Source organism: Vicugna pacos, chromosome 6, assembly GCF_048564905.1.
Source record: "Vicugna pacos chromosome 6, VicPac4, whole genome shotgun sequence".
NCBI lineage: Eukaryota > Metazoa > Chordata > Mammalia > Artiodactyla > Camelidae > Vicugna > Vicugna pacos.
The window spans coordinates 17089707-17108174 of record NC_132992.1 but is presented as its reverse complement, the minus strand read 5'-3'; the positions used below and the strand labels follow the sequence as shown (position 1 = coordinate 17108174).

The window sequence follows — 18468 nt, the reverse complement described above, 5'->3', positions numbered from 1 at the left end:
ACTGGAAGAAAGAGTTTTAGAGATCACCAGGTCCAAAACCTTCATTTTGCAGTTGAGGAAACAGGCTCAGAGACGTGAAGTGACTTGCCCCAAGTCACACAGCAACTTCACGATGGAACCCAAACAAGACCTCCCAGTTCTGTCTACAACACTCTATTTTTGACCTCTGTCTTGCTTCACCTCTCCTCACTCCCCAAACTAAATATGCTATGCCAAAGATGTCTACTTGATTGAAATACCGAGTGCATGTCTTTTTTTAAAGACCAGAATGAACACTTTTTTTATCTAGTAGGAAAACTATCTTTAAAAAGCAGTGAGAAGAAAAAAGAGAGCAAGGGAACCACAGTGCATTGGCTTTGCCAGTTTTACCCTTCTGTTTGCGGAGGTCCCTGTGGGCGGCACCTTGTCCAAGTTGGACCAGAACTTGTACAACGTGCACGGACTGGCCCCATTTCATTCATCTTCTGAAACCCTTTGGGGTCATTTCCCTAGTGTGGCTTTTCCTCTCACTTCCATTTTCATATTACTTTAAAGACAGTACCATGTCATCACCTGGATTGGACTGAGCCAACCTAGTTTCCCAGTGTGACAGTTTGACAGTTCCATCATGAGGCAGAAGGTCACCTCCATTAGCTGTGGGCACCTGATCCACACCACTCAAGTCTGCCTTTATTTTGCGTAAACTGTGGGACAGTCTCATCAGGGGTTTCCCAGAGTTAGAAATCTTCCTCTTTCAAGGTTAGAATTTACCAGACTGTCCATGTGTGTGGCAGGGCCTTTTTCTCTTATCACTTTTGTCCAGAGAGAACAGAGAAGGGTTAGCTCTTGCTGCTCCTACAGACCTCAGAGTGGACGCCAAGCCCCGGCATGGCAGGATCGGCTAGACCATGTGAGCCGTGCCGCAGTCCCAGAGTGCAGGCCGCCACCATTCAGTGGGGCCTGCCCCCCCCCTGCCCTGCACCTGCCTACCCTCCACTCCCCGCTGGAATCCTGCACTCGGATGCTGCTCCCCATGACTCCTCTCTCACTGCCTCTCTAGAGTGGACTACCTATGCCCCTGCCAGTGTAACATTTCTGCTTTGCAGCTGAAGCCAGCTCAGGGTTAGTAAGAGAATGCCAAGGACATCCCTTCTCCTCTCTACTAAGAGAAAGATGTTAAACATTATTTCCCTCAGGACACCATCCTGAATCTGTTTTCTAACCAAAAGAGATACTAAGAGAAGGAGATTTCAGACCAGTAGGAAAGGAAGGAGACCTGGAGTCTCAGGATCTTAGGTAGCATTTTGTTCAGACTTCTGGTTTTAAATATGGGCAGATGAGAAGGTGAGATGACTCAGCCCAGGTCCCACAGCTGGTCGGTGTCAGAGCCGTTACGTCAACCCAGAGTTCATAATTCCCAGGCCAGTGCTCTCCTGCAGAAGGACAGCTGGTGCAGACAGAACACTGCAGTGCCAGGGCCCACATCTAGTGGGAGCAACACAATGACCAGGACTAGCTTAAAGGCTCAGTGTTAGGATACAACGTCAGCCAAGGGAGGACGGATGGTAAGAATACGCTGCGAGATTTATAAAGGAAGTATAAAAGGTCATATTTGCACACAAACCTGATGAGTCCAATACCTGAGAAAGTCTCTGTGGGCAAAAACACTGCAATAAATGTTCATGGGGACTGTTCCAGGTTGAATTACATTGTTCAAAGAGATAAGCTGAAGCCTTAACCCCCAGAAGCTATGAATGTGGCCTTATTTGAAAGTTGAGTCTTTGCAGATATAAGCAAGTTAAGATGAAGTCGTAATGGATGAGTGTGGGCCCTAACCCAATGCCGTGCACCCTTGGACCCACAGGAGAGAAAGCCATGTGAAGATGGAGGCAGAGGCTGGAAGGATGCACCTACCAAGCAAGGGATGCCAAGGGCTGCTGGCAGCCACCAGAAGCCAGAAGAGGCAATGAAGGATCCTCTCCTTGAGACTTCAGAGGGCGCATGGCCCTGCCCATAGCTCAGTTTCAGACTTCTACCCTCCAGAACTGAGAGAGAATAAATTTCAGTGGCCATAAGCCTCTCAGTTTATGCCACTTATTACAACAGCCCTAAGATACTAGTATGGTCTGTGGAAATGGCTGGGCTGGGTGGGGCTGAGGCGAGGAGACTGAAATCATGCAGATGAAGACAAGCAGGCCAGGTCTGTGGGTTGGTCCTGTAACGAAGCTCTGCTGCACAGCGTGGTCCTTCACATGCGCTACTCTGTTCACAACCCTGCAGGGATGCCGGCCTTGCTCGGAGGTAAGGTGAGAGGGTGGGAGGGAGACAAGCACTGGAGTGAGACAAACCTGGATCTGAATCTGCTACTTACTTAAGTCGTAAAGCGTGTGGTAGACAACACACTCCTGGGGCTTCAGTGTCCTCACCTGGAGGAAACAGCCTCCCTCAGGTTATCGTGAGAACTCCTGTGCTTACATGGGGCAGTCCTGTCAGGGTGAGTTTCTTTGCCTCTGGTTTTTTTAGTCTTTGAACTAAATTGTAGGCAACCTGGGGACTGGATGTGGGAAAGGAAACTGACATTTAAAGACCTCCCATGTGGAGAAAGGAGCCTTAGTGCCTTGAAATGCTGGTGACTGGATTGCTCTGTGTTATACATGAAAGTTAGGAGAGTCAATCCGAAGAGCTCTCATCGCAAAGAAAAAAATTTTTTTTCTTTTTCCTTTATTTTGTAACATGTGAGGTGTTCACTGAATTTTTGTGGTAATCATTTCATAACATATGTAAGTCAAATAATTATAATGTACACCTGAAATTTACACAGTGCTGTGTGTCAGTTATATCTTAATAAAACGGGAAGAAGAGAAAAAAATGTTGGTGATGGGGACACCTTCAAGGCCATACAGACCAATTGTCTCACTTTAGAGATGGGGGCACTGGTCATGCTGCATGTTCTCCACGCTCACTGCAGACACTGCCGGGCACCTGGGAGCGTCCACATGAATGTCTGGTGCTGGATGAAGTTGCCAGGCAACTGGGAAGACCCCAGAAAGAAGTGAAATTAACCTCATGGTGGGTACAAATGTCACCATTTGGCCCCATTTAAAACATTTCACCCACCTCACTACTTTGCCCAGACCCAGTCTGCCTGTCCATTTCTGACTAGGTATCTCTCCAGGAATGGTTTGCTAGCCCATCTTCCCTGAGAGACCTTCAGGGGGTTCAAAGTCTGAGCTTAAATGAAAGTTACTCAAAAATAGGTGCTCAGGATTCATCAAATAGTCTCAGCTGTATAACCGATTCTACATCATGAGACCAAAAAAAGTCATTTTAAAAAGGATATTTAACCCAAAGTCAACTCTAACTTAGAGCAGACAGCAAATACAGTCCCTACTGTGAAGATGAAAGATGCAAGAAAACAAAATAAAAATTAGCTCTAACTATGCCATTTTTACCCAAAAGGAAGACACTACCCACCATCTTCCTCCAAGTAACTGACTTTCTAACTTCCCTGCTTTATTGTTCCCTTGCACTTATTTCACGTGACATATTATCTTTACTTGTTTATTCAGTCAAGGCTCATTGCCACTCCCTAGAGTGTAAGCTCCATGAGGGCTCAGACCTGGTCTCCTAAGTCACTGATGTATCCCCAAGGCCTGGAACAGTTCCTGTCACTTAGTGGGTTCGCAACACATATTTGTTGAAAAGATGAGTGAATGAATAATCAAATAAACTTGGGAAAGGAGAGGAGGAGTCACATGATGTAGACAAGAAAGAAGAATATATGGCTGCTTTTTGCCTCCAAGAGTTGCCCCCGTGTCCACCAGCCGTCAAGAATCCCTTAACACTTCACACCTGATAGAACAGCTGTTATCAGAAAGGAAACTAAGTGTTGGTGAGGATGTGGAGAAAAGGGAAAACACATATACTGTTGGTGGGGATGAAAATTGGTCCAGCCACAATGAAAAACAGTAAGGGGGTTGCTCAAACATTTAAAAATAGAACTACCATACAGTCTAGCAATGCCACTTCTGGGTATTTACCAAAGAATTCAAAACACTAATTCAAAAAGATACATGCACCCCTCTGTTCATTGCAGCATTACTTACAGTAGCCAAGATATGGAAGCAAACCAAGCAGCAATCAATGGATGAATGGATAAAGAAGGTGTGTGTGGGGTGTGTGTGTGTGTGTGTGTGTATGATTATTAGCCATAAAAAAGAATGAAATCTTGCCATTTGCAACAACATGGATGGACCTTAAGAGTATTATGCTAAGTGAAATAAGTCAGATCGAGAAAGACAAATACCATATGATTTCACTCATATGTGGAATAGAAAAAGTAAACTAAATGAATACACAAACCAAACAAAACCAAACAGATACAGAGAACAAAGCAGTGGTTATCAGAGGGGAAGGGGCAGGGGGCAAAATGGGTAAAGGGGATCAACCGTATGGTAACAGACAGAACCTATATTCTGGTGGTGAGCAAGCTGTAGTGTATACAGAAGTAGAAATATAATGTTGTATACATGAAACTTAGATAATGTTATAAACCAAGGTTACCTCAATAAAATAAACATTTTAAAAAAGAATGTCTCCCTCACGTCTCTGCTCTGATTCCACCATCACCAAGCAACCTTTGATTTAAATCTTTCTATGTGCATTTTTCCACAGATGGGATCACAATTGTGATTCACTTGGCACAATATTTTTTACTGTAAACTAATAGGTTAGCATTTCATTTTTTAAAATGGGTTTACATCTAAAAGAATTCTGAGGAGCAGAATCTCAACCAGGATGAAAACCTGTGGTGAAAGGAGCAAAGAATGGTGCAGGGGACGTGGGTTTGAGATCTGACTCTCCTTTTGACTCACCTGTGTGGTCTTAAAAAAAGTCACTTCTCTGGGCTTGTTTCTCCAGAGAGGCATTGAATTTGATAACTTCTGAGTCCCTTCCATCTTGCAAAGTTAGGGTTCTATAAAATTTAATAAAGTAGGTTCTTCCATGTATTTTGACTTCCTAACAGAGGTGTTAACTGGAGTCTCATGTCACTGTCCACTAGCAACACAGTTTGTCCATTGGCTCATGTGGGTCACGGGGTCAGCACTTTTCCCCAGGGTCAGTTACCATGGCCAGGAAAAGACAGAGGGTGTCCTCATTAAAAATCTAAAATGCCAGCGGAGACCCTCCCTGGGGAAAACAGAGATCACACAGCAACCCTTTCACAATGACAACTGTACGGGCGTGTGGGTGTGAGGAGATGAAGGAGGTACAAGAGGGAAGGAGAGGCAAGGCACAAGGTAGAGGATGTCCAGGCGGTGGGAAGGCAGATGCAGAGCAGGGGTATGCGGAGCCACTCGTTTTCCCATGAGGGCTTGGCAGACGCTTAAGCTTAACAAATGAGAATCGCCCATGAAATTTTAGTAGATACATGAAACTCTTTCCATTATGAGCCGTGTCACCCTGAGAGAGGGAGCACAGGAGCTGAGTGTCCCATCAATGTATCTTCCTTGCAGGTTTTAGTTATCAATTCACCAAAGCTGCCCCTAGCCTGCTTTCCCGGCCACCCTCCCAGCATTCATTATTCGGCCTTCTTTGAGATCTTAATTGTGTGTTTGTGGCACAGTTATTGGACGATCTCTCAAATGTCTACCTTCAGGTCAGACTTCCCGTCTGAGTGCTAGTCTTATACGACTGCTACCTACAAAGCACTACCACTTCGAGATCATTACTTCAAACACAGTATGTCAAAAGCAAACTTGGCATGATCCCCTTCCCAGCTCACTCTGTTTCTGTCGTGGACATCACCAATCCCATTCTGAGGCTTAATCTTGAAGTTATTTTTACTCCTCGTGACCCTTTACCAATAATCATCCACAACCTCCATAAACAATAATCTCAGCAGTCTACCCAGTGCTCAGTAAATGCTCACCATTCTGCGATTTGTATTCTGATCTGAAATGATCCCATCAGTCACCCAAGATGGTAAAGGCTTCTCACAGAGGCTCTTACATTCCTCTTTTCCCTCATCTTCACATTAAGCCATGTTCCCAACCACTTGAGCCTAAACTCCCAGAGTATCTTTCTTACCGGCCTCCCAAGCTTTAATTTTTCCCTGCTTTAATCCACCTCAAATAAATTCACAGACCGATCTTTCATCTTGAAACAGCTTTCATCAAGTCATAGTTGGCCTACAAACCTATGAGGGTTCCTGTTTACAAACTCCCCATTGGGCATTTTAGAGCTTTGGTCAACTGCTGCCCTCCTCCCCAGGCTACCCAAGATCTGCATTTGTCTTTATTCGACTCGTGTTTGTTTGAGCACCAACTACATGCCAGCCGTGCTCTCTGTCACTCACTACCCTCCAGCATTCCCCCTCTTCTTCAGTCAAGCTCAGCCTGATGCTCCCCTGAAGCCCCCACAGTGACATAGGCCTTTTGGACTTTGCACATATTCTGGCCCTGCTGGGAATCGCCCCCTTTCTGCCAATAAAGATCTGATAGCTCTTCCAAGATGTACCTTCTCCTGAAGGTTTCCCATATGAATGAAGCCCAGACTACCAGCACCTCACCCTTTTTCTGAATTCCCTCAGCATTCTCACACTAGATGTCTATTGCTAAGTATTGTTCTCTTACTATTTCACATGCGAGTGTTGGTCTCCCCGATTGAAATGTGAGCTCTTAGAAGGGCAGAGGCCAAGAACAGAATCTTCTATTCTTCTTTCACCAGATCTGGAATGGGCAAAGGCAGATGCAAGGCCAAAAAGGACCCTGATTTTGCCCATAGCTCGTGGACAAGGCCCAATTGCTACAGCATAGGCAACAAAGGCAAGAAAAATGTGCACCTAAGACTAGCTCCGAGCACAAGGCCAGAGACTCAGCCATGTTTTGAGAAGTGTTTGTTAAATGCTGAATTCTGTTTTAAAAAATAATTCAAGTCCCTTACAGATCGTACATTCCTCTAGCACAAAAATCTCTACTGAAACGCTATGGCCAGTATAACCTACTGGGTCTCAATCACTAATCAGATTTGAAATTCTTGACTCTCCTTAGCCAGGATGCGCAATCCAGTGGGCACATCTCAGCTGTCTCTATCAGAGGTTGCCCCTCCACCTGGCAATTACGTGCTACAACTAACTACAAGTTAGCACCGATTCATGCCCTTTTGTAAGTTGTGTGACTCCAATACAAGCCAGTTGTAGGCAAACCTGTAAGCCCAGCTCCCCTCCTCCCCTTGGTCTAGTTACACAATGTCTCATGCAAACCTTTTCAAACACGATGTCTCACCCAAATGGCCGGGTGATGTGTAGCACCTTGCAGAAAGCAGAGGAGATGCCCTTGTAGAAGGAGTGCAGAGAGGGAAATGCACTTACCCTCACATAGTAGTTCATGCCCATCCCCAGCAGGTGCTGCAGAAGGTGCCTGTCCTGCCTGCTCCCAGGGGTTGGCTCCCCAGGACCAGGAAGGGGGTGGGCATCAGGAGTTAAAGAGGTCGCCCTGTGCCCCACCGAGTCCTGCTGAGGCAGAGGTGCTGGCCCGGTCCTGTTCAGACTGGTTTCAGGGGAAGCTGGGCTGCTGGGGGCCGGGTCCTGGCTTTCTTGGAGCTTCAGCCGAGGTACCTCTTTGGTACCCAAGCAAAAGTTTTTCAGACTCAGCAAGGTGGATGGGTTGGCCAGCTTTACACTGGCCATGCGAGGGATCAAGGTGCACAGTGGGGTGGGGCTCTCCTGGGACGCCGAGGTGGCATCTTCAGCAGGCAGGTGAGGTGCCAGGGCCGGGTAGGGAGGCTGCGGCGAGCCCTTGTTCCCGGCGGAGGCTCCGGGGCTGCCTTCGTCAAGGGACGTGATGGACTCGTTCCGAAAGCGGCTGTACTTGGCCCTGTGCAGCATCCCGGGGTGCCCAAAGAGTCCTACATACAGCACGAGTCCTGCCAGGCTGTCCTGACCGCGTTCTCGCATAGCCTTGGCGGTGCCGAAACAGGATACTGTTGCATAAATCGCCTTGCCTGATAGATAAACGGAACGGAAAAGCAAATGCCTCCACTCCCCGGGCAACTCGCGGCAGCCACCTCTCTAACTCTGCTCTCGCCCTCGCCCGCCTGGGCTCCGGGTCCTCGCGGGTGACAGCCTGAGGGAAAACGCCTCCAGTCCCTCCCTGGCCCAGGCGGCGGCACTCGGTGTCCTCGCCTTGGATTCCTCGCTGGGAAAGCCTGCACCCAGCCTCGCGGCGGCGGGGATCGCTCACCACCAACTCTTAGGCACGGAACCGGGCGGAGCACCGGCCAGCCGGTCCCGCCGCATCGCGGGCGGTGCAGGAGCCCTGCAGAAATATTTAGCGCCCCCCACCCCCAGCCGCCCCTTCTGCACACAGGAACTTTCAAACCTGCTCCCTCCGGTTCCCATAGGGCGGGGCAACGACTGGCCTATTAACCCTTTCTGTGTTCCAGTGATTGCTCATTTAAAAAAGGGAAAAAAAGAAGATGTATATATGAGCCAAAGGCCCTTCTGCCTGAGTTCATTTCTTCTGATGGCTGCCCTCTCTTGGAAGATCTTGTCTTGCATCCCGTCTGGGCCACAAGCCAGAAGTACTAGTGGCAGGAGCTGCTCCGCATTATTTCACGGACTTGTGATCGCTCCGTGTTCCTCAGACCCCCTCCCAGCCTGTCCACCCGGGCTCGCAGCTCTCCTCCCTCCCGGACTCCTCTCAGAGCTTCTTTCAGGAGCCTATCCGCAAACAGAAGGCTGAGATGTGCAGGATGATACGCAGTGTTGAAATTTTTATGAATGAACTTTGCTGAATGAATTTCTCTGTGTGTGTGCAAGCTAATAAATCTGTGAATGAAGCTGAGAATAGCTGTAATTGACTGATGGTCTCAGGGGTGCTTGGTTTTTATCCAATCAGGCAGCAGCTTGATGACTCATGCACCATAAATATACTAAACTAATAGCCAGGAGAAATAAAGCTGGAGGGAGAGAAGGGGGAGATTTTATTTTGTGATATCCGATGAAAGGGTTAAAGGGAAAGGCAATATTTATTATAAATCATCTGTAAGCCGGGCAGCAGCAGGTTAAAAGGTCTGTTTTCTTTTTTGTCAAGATGACAGGGAAAGCCAAGCAGAAGAGCTAAAAATTAGATCCATTGTTCCACGGATATTATTAGGACATATGGTACACAACTCCCGTGAGAAGCCCGTGATGCATTTTTCTTAGAAACATAGTTTTTTTTTATTGATTGCTGGTTCCATCTCCCGTCTGGTGCAGCTTCCTGTACCTATCAAATGCATTCTGAAGACGTGATGACAACTGCAAGAGGCTGAGCACACAGGAAGCCAGGAAGGGAGCCGAGACAGGGAAATGCAGGTTCTTGTAGGAGCAGAGAGGAGGAAAAGGCTGAAACACCGGGAGGATGTGGAAATCACATACCAGAAGAGACAAGAAAAATCTCTGCTGAAGGTTCTATTTCTCGATGGGCCAAGGCTCTTGTATCTGAAATGGTTCATTAATTCAAACGTTAAAACCGGCAGCCACCTTCATTGTCTTATTGCCCACAAGGCAGCATTAGGCTCATGTGTATTCATGACTCGGGTGGCCTGCGCTCCCTCAGGATCCAAACGCAGATTCTGAATTAAATGGTTCCTTGTGACTGCCACGGAAAAGGCATCCTCCCCGCCGTCCTGCTCCCCCACAGAAATTATGCACCTTTTCACATCCTGTTTGCCAAACCTGTTAGGATGGTTTTTCCTGGGGAAGGCCTTTTTGCATCTTCATAAATCTTCCCTTCAGTGCTCACTGACCTCCTCTCTGCCCCCACACCTCCTCCTGGCAAACTCGTGGGGAGTGGCTAAGCCAGTTGGACTCCACATCCCTGGGGCTGAGGAGGCAAGACTGTGAAGTAATCTTCCCCTTTTTCTTTCTTCTCCGCCTCTCTCTTTCCCCACCAGGGGTCCTTTCCTTGCTGTCACAGACCCCATGCTATGCTTCCTTGAGAAAGTTCCTTTACCTCTCTGTGCCTGAATGCCCTCACGTTAGGAGCAGCCATCTAATGAAGACGTTATAAGAGCTCAGGAGATAATCCTAATCCCTGTAGAGCCCTTGGCACCATGTCCACCCAGTGCCTGCCTCCCCAAGTACATGCCGGGCAACACAAAGAGAAGCCCTTTGAACCAGGGTCACCTGCCCATGAAGCTGGTACTCTTACCCCATACAGAGTAGAGTCTACACCATCCTAGGCAACTAAAAAGAAAAATTAGCACAAAGGAGGAGAAGCTGAAAATGCCAACACTGTCCCCCCAAAACCTCCAATTTCCTAACAACTGTGTGGGCCTGGAGAAGGAAGGAAACAACGGGAGCCCACCTGGCTGATGTGAATCTTGGCTGAGGCCTTCATGGCTGGAGGACAGAGTGCTCGGGGGAGCCGACTCACCCAGGCAGGCATTGTGCCGGTCAGACTCCAGGGGCTTAGATCAGTCCACACTCCTCAGGAGGAGAGGGTACTAGAAAGGTGTGTGTGTGTGTGTGTGTACCAAATGGGACCAGGTAGGGGAAGAAAGCAGCCATGGGCACTGTGGGCTGCTTCTCTGTGCCTGGGGACGCTGGAGAACTTGGTTCTTATAGCGTCTCTGCTGGGGCCTTTTATGAGGGTAAAAGAAACCAGATATGCAACTGGGGGGTGAGAAATGGGCAGCTCTCAGCCCAAAGGCAGAAGATGAAAAGCTGCTCCAATAGCTCCAGAGCAGGCTTATTAACTGAGTAGCTCTCCATTCCAGGAAGGTGGGTGGGCCAGGCAGATGGCTTCCTTTTCCCCAGGATATTAGAACATCCTCTTCAATTAGTAATGATGAAAATAGTATTAATAAAAGCTACTCATTACGGGACAAAAGACCATTTACCTGCATTCACATTCAATCACTAAAGCAACTTTTGGAGGCTGGCACTGTTTTCATTGCTGCCGCCTTACAGACATGGAAAATAGGCCCGGAGCAAGTTCAGTGACTTGGCCAAGGTCCCCTGGATGTTGAACAATGATGCCAGGATCCCTCCAGCAGCTCGGACCGTCTGCAAAGCCTGGGCTGCTGCCTCCCAGGGCACCGGACAGCTCAAGCCTCCATCCCAGAACTGTCACCTCCACGCTGCGGAAGAGAAGGTCAAGGCACCGAGTTTGTAGTAAGCCACTCTGTCCCTGGCTTGTGCAAGCGCCACAGTGGGTCTAGTGTGGAGCTGAGCGCCGACTCGCTTCAGCTGCGTGACCTTCCCTGCTGGGATACCCGCCAGTGTGTGTAGGAACCTAACTCCCACCACCTGGTGCTCACTAATGTTACTTTTCTCTCCCTGCTCCTCTTTGGAGAGCATAACTAAAAAATTCATCCTAAAGCCTTCACAGGATTGCCACGAGTGAAAATATGAATAATAGATAAGAGAAACCATTACTGTCATTAAATCATCAGAGAACATTAACCCCTCTCTTCCCCACCCCTGGAAAGCAGGGTTCTGCTCAGACCACAGTGTCTGCCTCCTCTGCTTTGAGACACCCCGCTTCCAAAGGCACCTGCTGTGAATCAATGTGCCAGCTTAAGGGACAGCCCCTGGCTGGGCTCCCTGGGCAGAGCTGGTAGGTTCAAGGAACAAGAGCTGGTTCAGGCTGGGCCATGATGGAATTAGCCAGGTACTGCTAGGATTTCCTAGAGGAGGTGGGGAGAAGGAGAACTGCGCAAAAATGCCCGCCCAGCTTTGCAAGAGAACCCAGTGTGGGGTTTAGGGTGGAGGAAGGATATGCTAGAGAATATGGGGTGCTGTGGAGATAGAACAAGACAGAAATAACCCTGGGGGATCGTGGGCCAACTGCTACTTTCAAGCAGAGTGGAGCAGGTGGCCACAGAGTGCTAGACCACTAGGACTTACTCCAGCCACCAGTATCATTTCCATCACAAAGCAGACCTACTCCTGAAGAACTGTCACTGGAAAATAACTACTCCCAAAGATTTTTCACTGAGGGTCAGCCTGCCCAACAGCCCATCAGATAGGGACGAAAACACTGCTGAAGACCAATTTCAGGGAAAACATTTCCACAAGACAATATATAAATCTCTTGGCAGAGACCAAAAGTACCATTTTAAAGATGGGGATGTGAGATAGTGAGGATGGGTTGAGTCTCTGAGAGTCAGGGCTTCGCGTCGAAAAATGGAGGCAGGTCAGTTCCCCCAGAGTAGTCATTAACTCTGAAAACAACATCTTCTTTTTGCCTCCTGAACCGAACGTTTCCAGTTTTCCCACAGTCTCCAGTCTTGGGAGGTAAACAGCCCTCTGATGGTTGCTGTTGGCACTCACTGGCTCTCCTGGAACCAGAATCAGCGAGAAACGGCACAGAGAAATGGGTATTTTCCTAGCCGCTGAAAATGAGATAATGTACCTGAAAGCGCTCTGTAGAATTAGACATCTTAGACATCATGCAGATGAAAAGTACATGAGTTAGCTAGGGTCAGGTTCAGTTGCAAATAACACCAAAATCCTAAAGAAGAGTGGCTTGAACAAAAAAGTTCGTTTCCCTGGAGAGAGGAAGTCCAAGGAGAGCGTCAACTCTTGGCCACTCTTAAAGTATATCTCTTTTCCTCATAATCCAAAATGGCAGATAGAGCTCCAGCTATTTCATCTCCACTCCAGGCAGCAAAACGGATGAAAGAACAAAGAAGGACATGCCCACTTTCTTTAAAGAATCATCCTGGAAGCCCAATACAATGTTTCCACTTACATCATATTAGCCAGAACTTAGTCATATGGCTGCATCTAGCTGTAAGAGAAAAATGAAGTCTTCTTTACCTGAGAATGAAGAAATCTTTTGTCTGGGTGGGTGGCTGCTACACAGAAAATCAGAGTCTCTTAGTGGGGAAGGAGAGGAGAATGGATATTGTGATAGAAAATAGTATCTCTGCCATAGTAATAATTTCAGAAGAACTTCTACCTAGTTAGAATTGAAAACTAGCATAGAATACAAATGTCCTTGGTCAGTGTGGCCTATTTCCCCTTTTTTTTCTGTATGCACATGTGCCAAGTGCACATACACACACAAAGCTTTAAAACGACCCATTTAAAAACAGGTGCGGTCAGAATAGAAGCTGGCCTCTACGTAGCCTTGGGACTGGTAGAGTCTCCAGGCCTCTGAAAGGTGGCCAGGGGCTCCTAGGGCCAGCAGCAGGCAGTGACAGGAAGTACATCCAGACCCCTGCAGATGGCAGTCTAAGTGGTTAATTAGGATGAGGGGTGGGGGGTGAGGGTGGCGGTATCTTACAAGCAGTGAGTAGATACTGAACAGGTGGTCAGAGCACAGTCATCAGGAGGTGTCTGACCCAGGAGCAGATTTCAATTCCAATTTTAGATTGGCAAGAGAAAAAGGCGATGACAGGGCCCTGGACCAATTAAAACTCTGGCATTATGAGTTGGCTAATCCAAACTTCATTTCCAATCCTCTTTTCCTTTGTCCACCTCCACCAGGAAAAGTTAAAAGCAACTGCAGGAGGTGGGGCACGTGATATAGTTCTAGTCTATGAGATATAATGAAAATTTCATGGAGGCTTCTGGGATAACATCTGCTTTCCCAATAAAAGGGTCAGAGAAGACTGGAGCTTCCCCCTCCCTTTTCCCAAGTCTTCCTGTCTTAAATGTGGATGTGCTATCTGGAGCCGTGGCAGCCATATTGCAGCCAGGAAGGAAAGACCAACCAAGTTATCAAGCCAACGGTCTTGACATCATTGAATCACTGCAATAAGACCAGCAATCATTTCCAGATACATTGTTATGTGAGAAAATCAAACCTCTACTGGTTTAAGCAGCGCAAGCAGCTCTTGATTACCTGGTACCTGTTTCTTACGGCCCAAAACATAGAAATATAGTGGCAAGAATAGAGGCACAAGATGAGCAGAGACTCTGGGCAATTAAGAAATGACTATGGAGTCTGATGAAAAAAGTCCAAACAAATGTAGTCAGACCAACCTGGGTTCAAATATGGATGCTGATGGTATGGTAGGCGGATTAAAGACTCCCAAAGATATCCATGTCCTGAGACCAGAAACATGGTAAAGAAACTTTGCAAATGTGGAAGGTGGTCTAATCATCAAATTCTATTGTGTGTTGAGGGGTGTACTTCCCCCACACCACCAAGCAATTCTTGGCGACACCAGCGAGGTGTCCTACAATCTAACTCAGTTCTGACACTATCTATCCAGAGATAGCATTAGATTCCACAGGTTGTGGGCTCAGTTCAACAAGACTGCCCGCCACTTCAGACGCCAATCCCAAGCGTGTGGATTGGTACGTGTGCTTCTGACCAACAGACTATAGATTGGAAGTCCCAACAACCCCCTCCTTGGGTTCGATTAATTTGCTAGAGCAGCTAACAAAACTCAGGGAAACATTTTACCTACTAGATAACTGGCTTATTATGAAAGAACATAGCTCAGGAACAGCCAGCTCAAGGAAACACACAGGGAAAGGCATGGGGAAAAGGACATGGAGGTCCATGCTCTCTCTGAGTGCACGACTCTCTCAAAATCTCCACGTGTTCACCAACCTGGAAGCTCTCAGAACCCCCTGCTTTTGGATTCTTATGGAGGCTTCTTTACACAGACATGATTCATTAAATCACTGGCCACTGGCAGTCTATCCAACCTCCAGCCCTTCTCCCCTCCCTAGAGGCTGGGGGTGGGACTGAAAGTTCCAACCCTCTAATCACATGGTTGGCTCCCCTGGCAACCAGCCCCCATCCTCAGGTGCTTTCCAAAGTCACCTCATCCATATAACAAAAGACATCTTTGTTGCTCACATCATTTAGGAAATTCTATGGGTTTTAGGAGTTTTGTGCCAAGAATGAGGATGAAGACCAAATATATATTTCTTATTATAAATCACAACATCACACAATGTGAGTAAGATTACAAATCCTGAAATGGGGGAATTACCTGGGTAGGCCCAATTTCATCACATGAGGCCTTCAAAGCAAAGAATCCTTCCCAGCTGTGGTAAGAGCTGGGGATTTGATTTGAGACAGAAAAAGGAAGAGATGGGAAACATGAGAAGGACTCAACCTACTGTTGTTGGCTTTTAAGTAGGAGAAGGCTGGCCATGAGTCAAGGAAGCTAGGAAAGGCCCTCAGCTGACAACCAACAAGGAAACAAGGATATTAGACTTACAGCTGCAAGGAACTGAACTGTAACAACCCAAATGCGTAAAACCAAAGACCAAAACTCTGGATGATTTCCTAAAGCCTCCAGAGAGTAATGCAGCCTTGCCAAGACTTTGACGTTAGCCTGGTGAGACCCATGGCAGATTTTTCTGCTCTAACGTGCAGAGTAGTCAGATAGTAAATTTCTGTTGTTTAAGCTAAGTTGGTGGTAATCTCTTGTGGCAGCAACAGAAAATGAATGCATATTTTGGTACCAGGAGTGGAGTGCCACTGTAACACACACAGCATATGCAGTGGCTTTCAGACTGGGCAACAGGCAGTGCCTGGAAGAATGATTTAAAAAAAAACCAAACTCTAGATTTCTTTGAGTGGACTATTAGTAGAAATACAGACTTTAAAGGTACTGCCTATGAGGTCGCAGAAGAAACTAGAAACCAAGTTATTAGAAACTGGAGGAAAGAGGATCCTCATTACATGGTGGCAGAAACCTCAGTGGAATCGCGTCCTGCAATTGTGTGGAAAGTAGAACTTGTAAAAACTCTAATTGGACATTTAACAGAGGAGACTGCTAAGCAAAATGTTGAAAGTGAGTCTAGTTCTTCTTGCTGCTTTTAGTAAAATGTTAAGAGGAAAGAGATAAATTGAGGGAAGAACTGTTAAACAAAAAAGAAACAGAATTTGATCGTTCTGAGAACTCTCAGAGTATCTGGATGTCAAAAATGCTAAAATTAAAAGATTCACTGGTGGAAATGTGTGGTCTACAGTAAAAGCTGCAGGTGTGACACCTTGGAAAGATCAAAAGGTCAGAGAGAATAAAGTTACAAAAGGTCCTCAGGTTAAGTATGTGCCTCAAAAATACCCTCAATCAAACTGAAGAGTTTAAGGCCTGTTCTCTCAGCCATATCAACAGATGCCAAAAGCAGAGATAGGCAATGGGAAAGAGCCTCTTGTCTAATGGAGTAAATCCCCATGACGTACATGGGAGACCCACAAGTTTCTTGAGAATGTCATGCAAGCTTGCACTGAAATGGACAAAGGAAGTCCAAAATGAAAGAAAGTTGTCAAACTCCAAAAATTCTATAGGCTGGAAATAGGCTGATAAAACTACTCAGCTGCAAACACATGCTACCCTTCATGAATAAAGAAGGATGACAGGGGGCAGAACCATGAGCCCAAGGAACAGAGTCACAGGCCACAAAGGATTATTCCCAGACCTTGAAATCTACTGGAATTTGCTCAGCTGGATTTAGAAATCCTGGCCACAAATGACTCTTTTTTTGCTTTCAACTTTCTCCCTTTTTCAACTGAAATACCTCTGTTATCGCATGCCTTTCCCACCACTATTTTTTGAGAGCTGATAAACTTGTTTCTTCAGTTTCACAGGTCCACAGATAGAAAGGAACTGTGCCCCAGGATGGATCATTCTCAGAGCTTCATTCATACCTGATTTGATGATGAGATTTAAGACTTTGGAGCTGATGAGCTTTTGGACTTTGATTTGATGCTATAATAAGCTGAGACGTTGGGGGACCCTGGGGTGAGGGGAATGCATTTTGCATTTGGGACAGATGTGGACTTTGGTGGCCAGTGGATACACTTACTTATGGGAAGTTAAAATAATACATTTGTGTTGTTTAAACTGCTAAATTTGTGGCTAAGATTGAAACAAGTACAGACACTTAGTGCTGTGAATCAGGGGCAAAGAAGCATTTTGCACCCTGAGATTTAAAAAGAAGCAATGACAACAACCTGAATAAATAAGTAAACAAGTACATGGGGAAAAGGTTTGCCCCATCCAACTCTAGTCCTCAAGATAAATGATATTGTGAGCCTTTCTGGTAACTCACACACTCCCTAACCGATGTTGATGAGTGAAGATGTGTGATGGCCTCTGCAGGCGTGATCATCACAGGAAAAATCACTCTTCTTCCACCGTGAGTAGACTAAGTGCAAACTCAGTAATCTTGGTAATTTTGTGTTTTTCCTTTCTCATAAAGAGAACCTGAGGCTAAAACCGAAGAGAGACTTGCTCATTTTGTGAGCTAAGCTTTCTAAAGCTTGGACTCCCTTACAGGACATCCTTATAAGGTAAACAAGTTTTCCTTTCGAAATGCTTTGGTCCCTGACTCTTCTTTTTACACCATCTATGTCATTTTTGGCAAGTTGCTCTACCTCTCTGAGCCCCCGTTGCTCTTCACCTGTATTCAAAAGGTAATAATGTAGCATCACTGTAAGAAATAAATGGGTGTGTGACATGTTGCTGGCTATCATTATGAGATAGGCATTATCAGAACAGAGGTCCAAGGGTGGAGCAGAACAAACAACAGCAAGGCTGAGTGGAGATTGAGCCCATACATTCTGATCTAGAACATCTTAAATTTTTCCCTAAATTATGTCCCAAAAAAATCCTTATCTCTTAGAGACACATATGGAAGTATTTAGTGATGCAATGATGTGATCATTGACATTTACTTTAAAATAATCTAGCAGGGCAGAAAAAGATGGGAGCATGGGGCACAAATGAAGCAAGATGGCAGCATGTTGATAACTGTTGGAGCTGGATGATGGATTCATGGGAATTAACTACTGTCTCCTTTTGCAGAGTCTGGAATAATGTTGAACCTACAGACAGGGCATGGAGGTCAAGTAAAAGCACTGCAGAAAACAAGGGCTGAGGCAGGGCACAAAATCGGGTAGACAAGTTGTCCCATGCTCAGCTCTGCTCTTCCCAGGCTGGTTGATGGACAGGAATACAAGAGGAGTGTGAAGTTTGGGCCAGGTCATGTGTGCTTGTCAGGACTGCAGCTTTACCTCTAGAGGTGCTTCCAGTCTAACCTCCCATTCCTGCAACACACATTGGAGAAAGATACTTTGCCTTCCTAAGCCTCCATTTCCACAAAGTAAAACGAGTGTGGGGAAGGCCTATTTTTTTGCCAAGTTCTTGGGCAGCACACTGTTCATGGCTCTGAAAAGCCATGGAGTTTTCACTGTTCATTGGGCAGCTCTGTTCATGGTGTAGCATGAAGAGGCTGCTTTCTGGTGAACCAGGCAATTGTCCCCTAGCCAGTGAAGTAGCAGAGACGTTTTACAATATGTTTTTCTTCAGCACTCATGCACATGTCCATGGCTTCTATTCATAACCAAGGAACTGCTCAACCTCAAATCTTCTTTGCAATCCAAACTCATAAGTTCCAGATGCAAATTTCTGACAGTCTTCAAACTCAACAGGTCCAAAATACAGGCTTCTACCTTGATTATCATTGCCATCCTTCCATCCATCCAACTATCATCTCAGACTCCTCCCTCTCTTTCATGCCCT

General features: G+C 46.4%; 1 protein-coding gene across 1 annotated transcript in view; it reads right to left on the bottom strand.

Annotated features, from left to right (window-relative positions):
* SHC4 (SHC adaptor protein 4) overlaps positions 1-8718 on the bottom strand; it is a 109824-nt gene extending 101106 nt beyond the window's left edge. The window contains exon 1 of the mRNA XM_006208368.4: positions 7352-8718. Coding sequence (XP_006208430.1) covers positions 7352-7936 — 585 coding nt within the window. The 5' untranslated portion in view covers positions 7937-8718. The remainder of the gene's footprint in view (positions 1-7351) is intronic.
* Positions 8719-18468: the final 9750 nt, after the last annotated feature.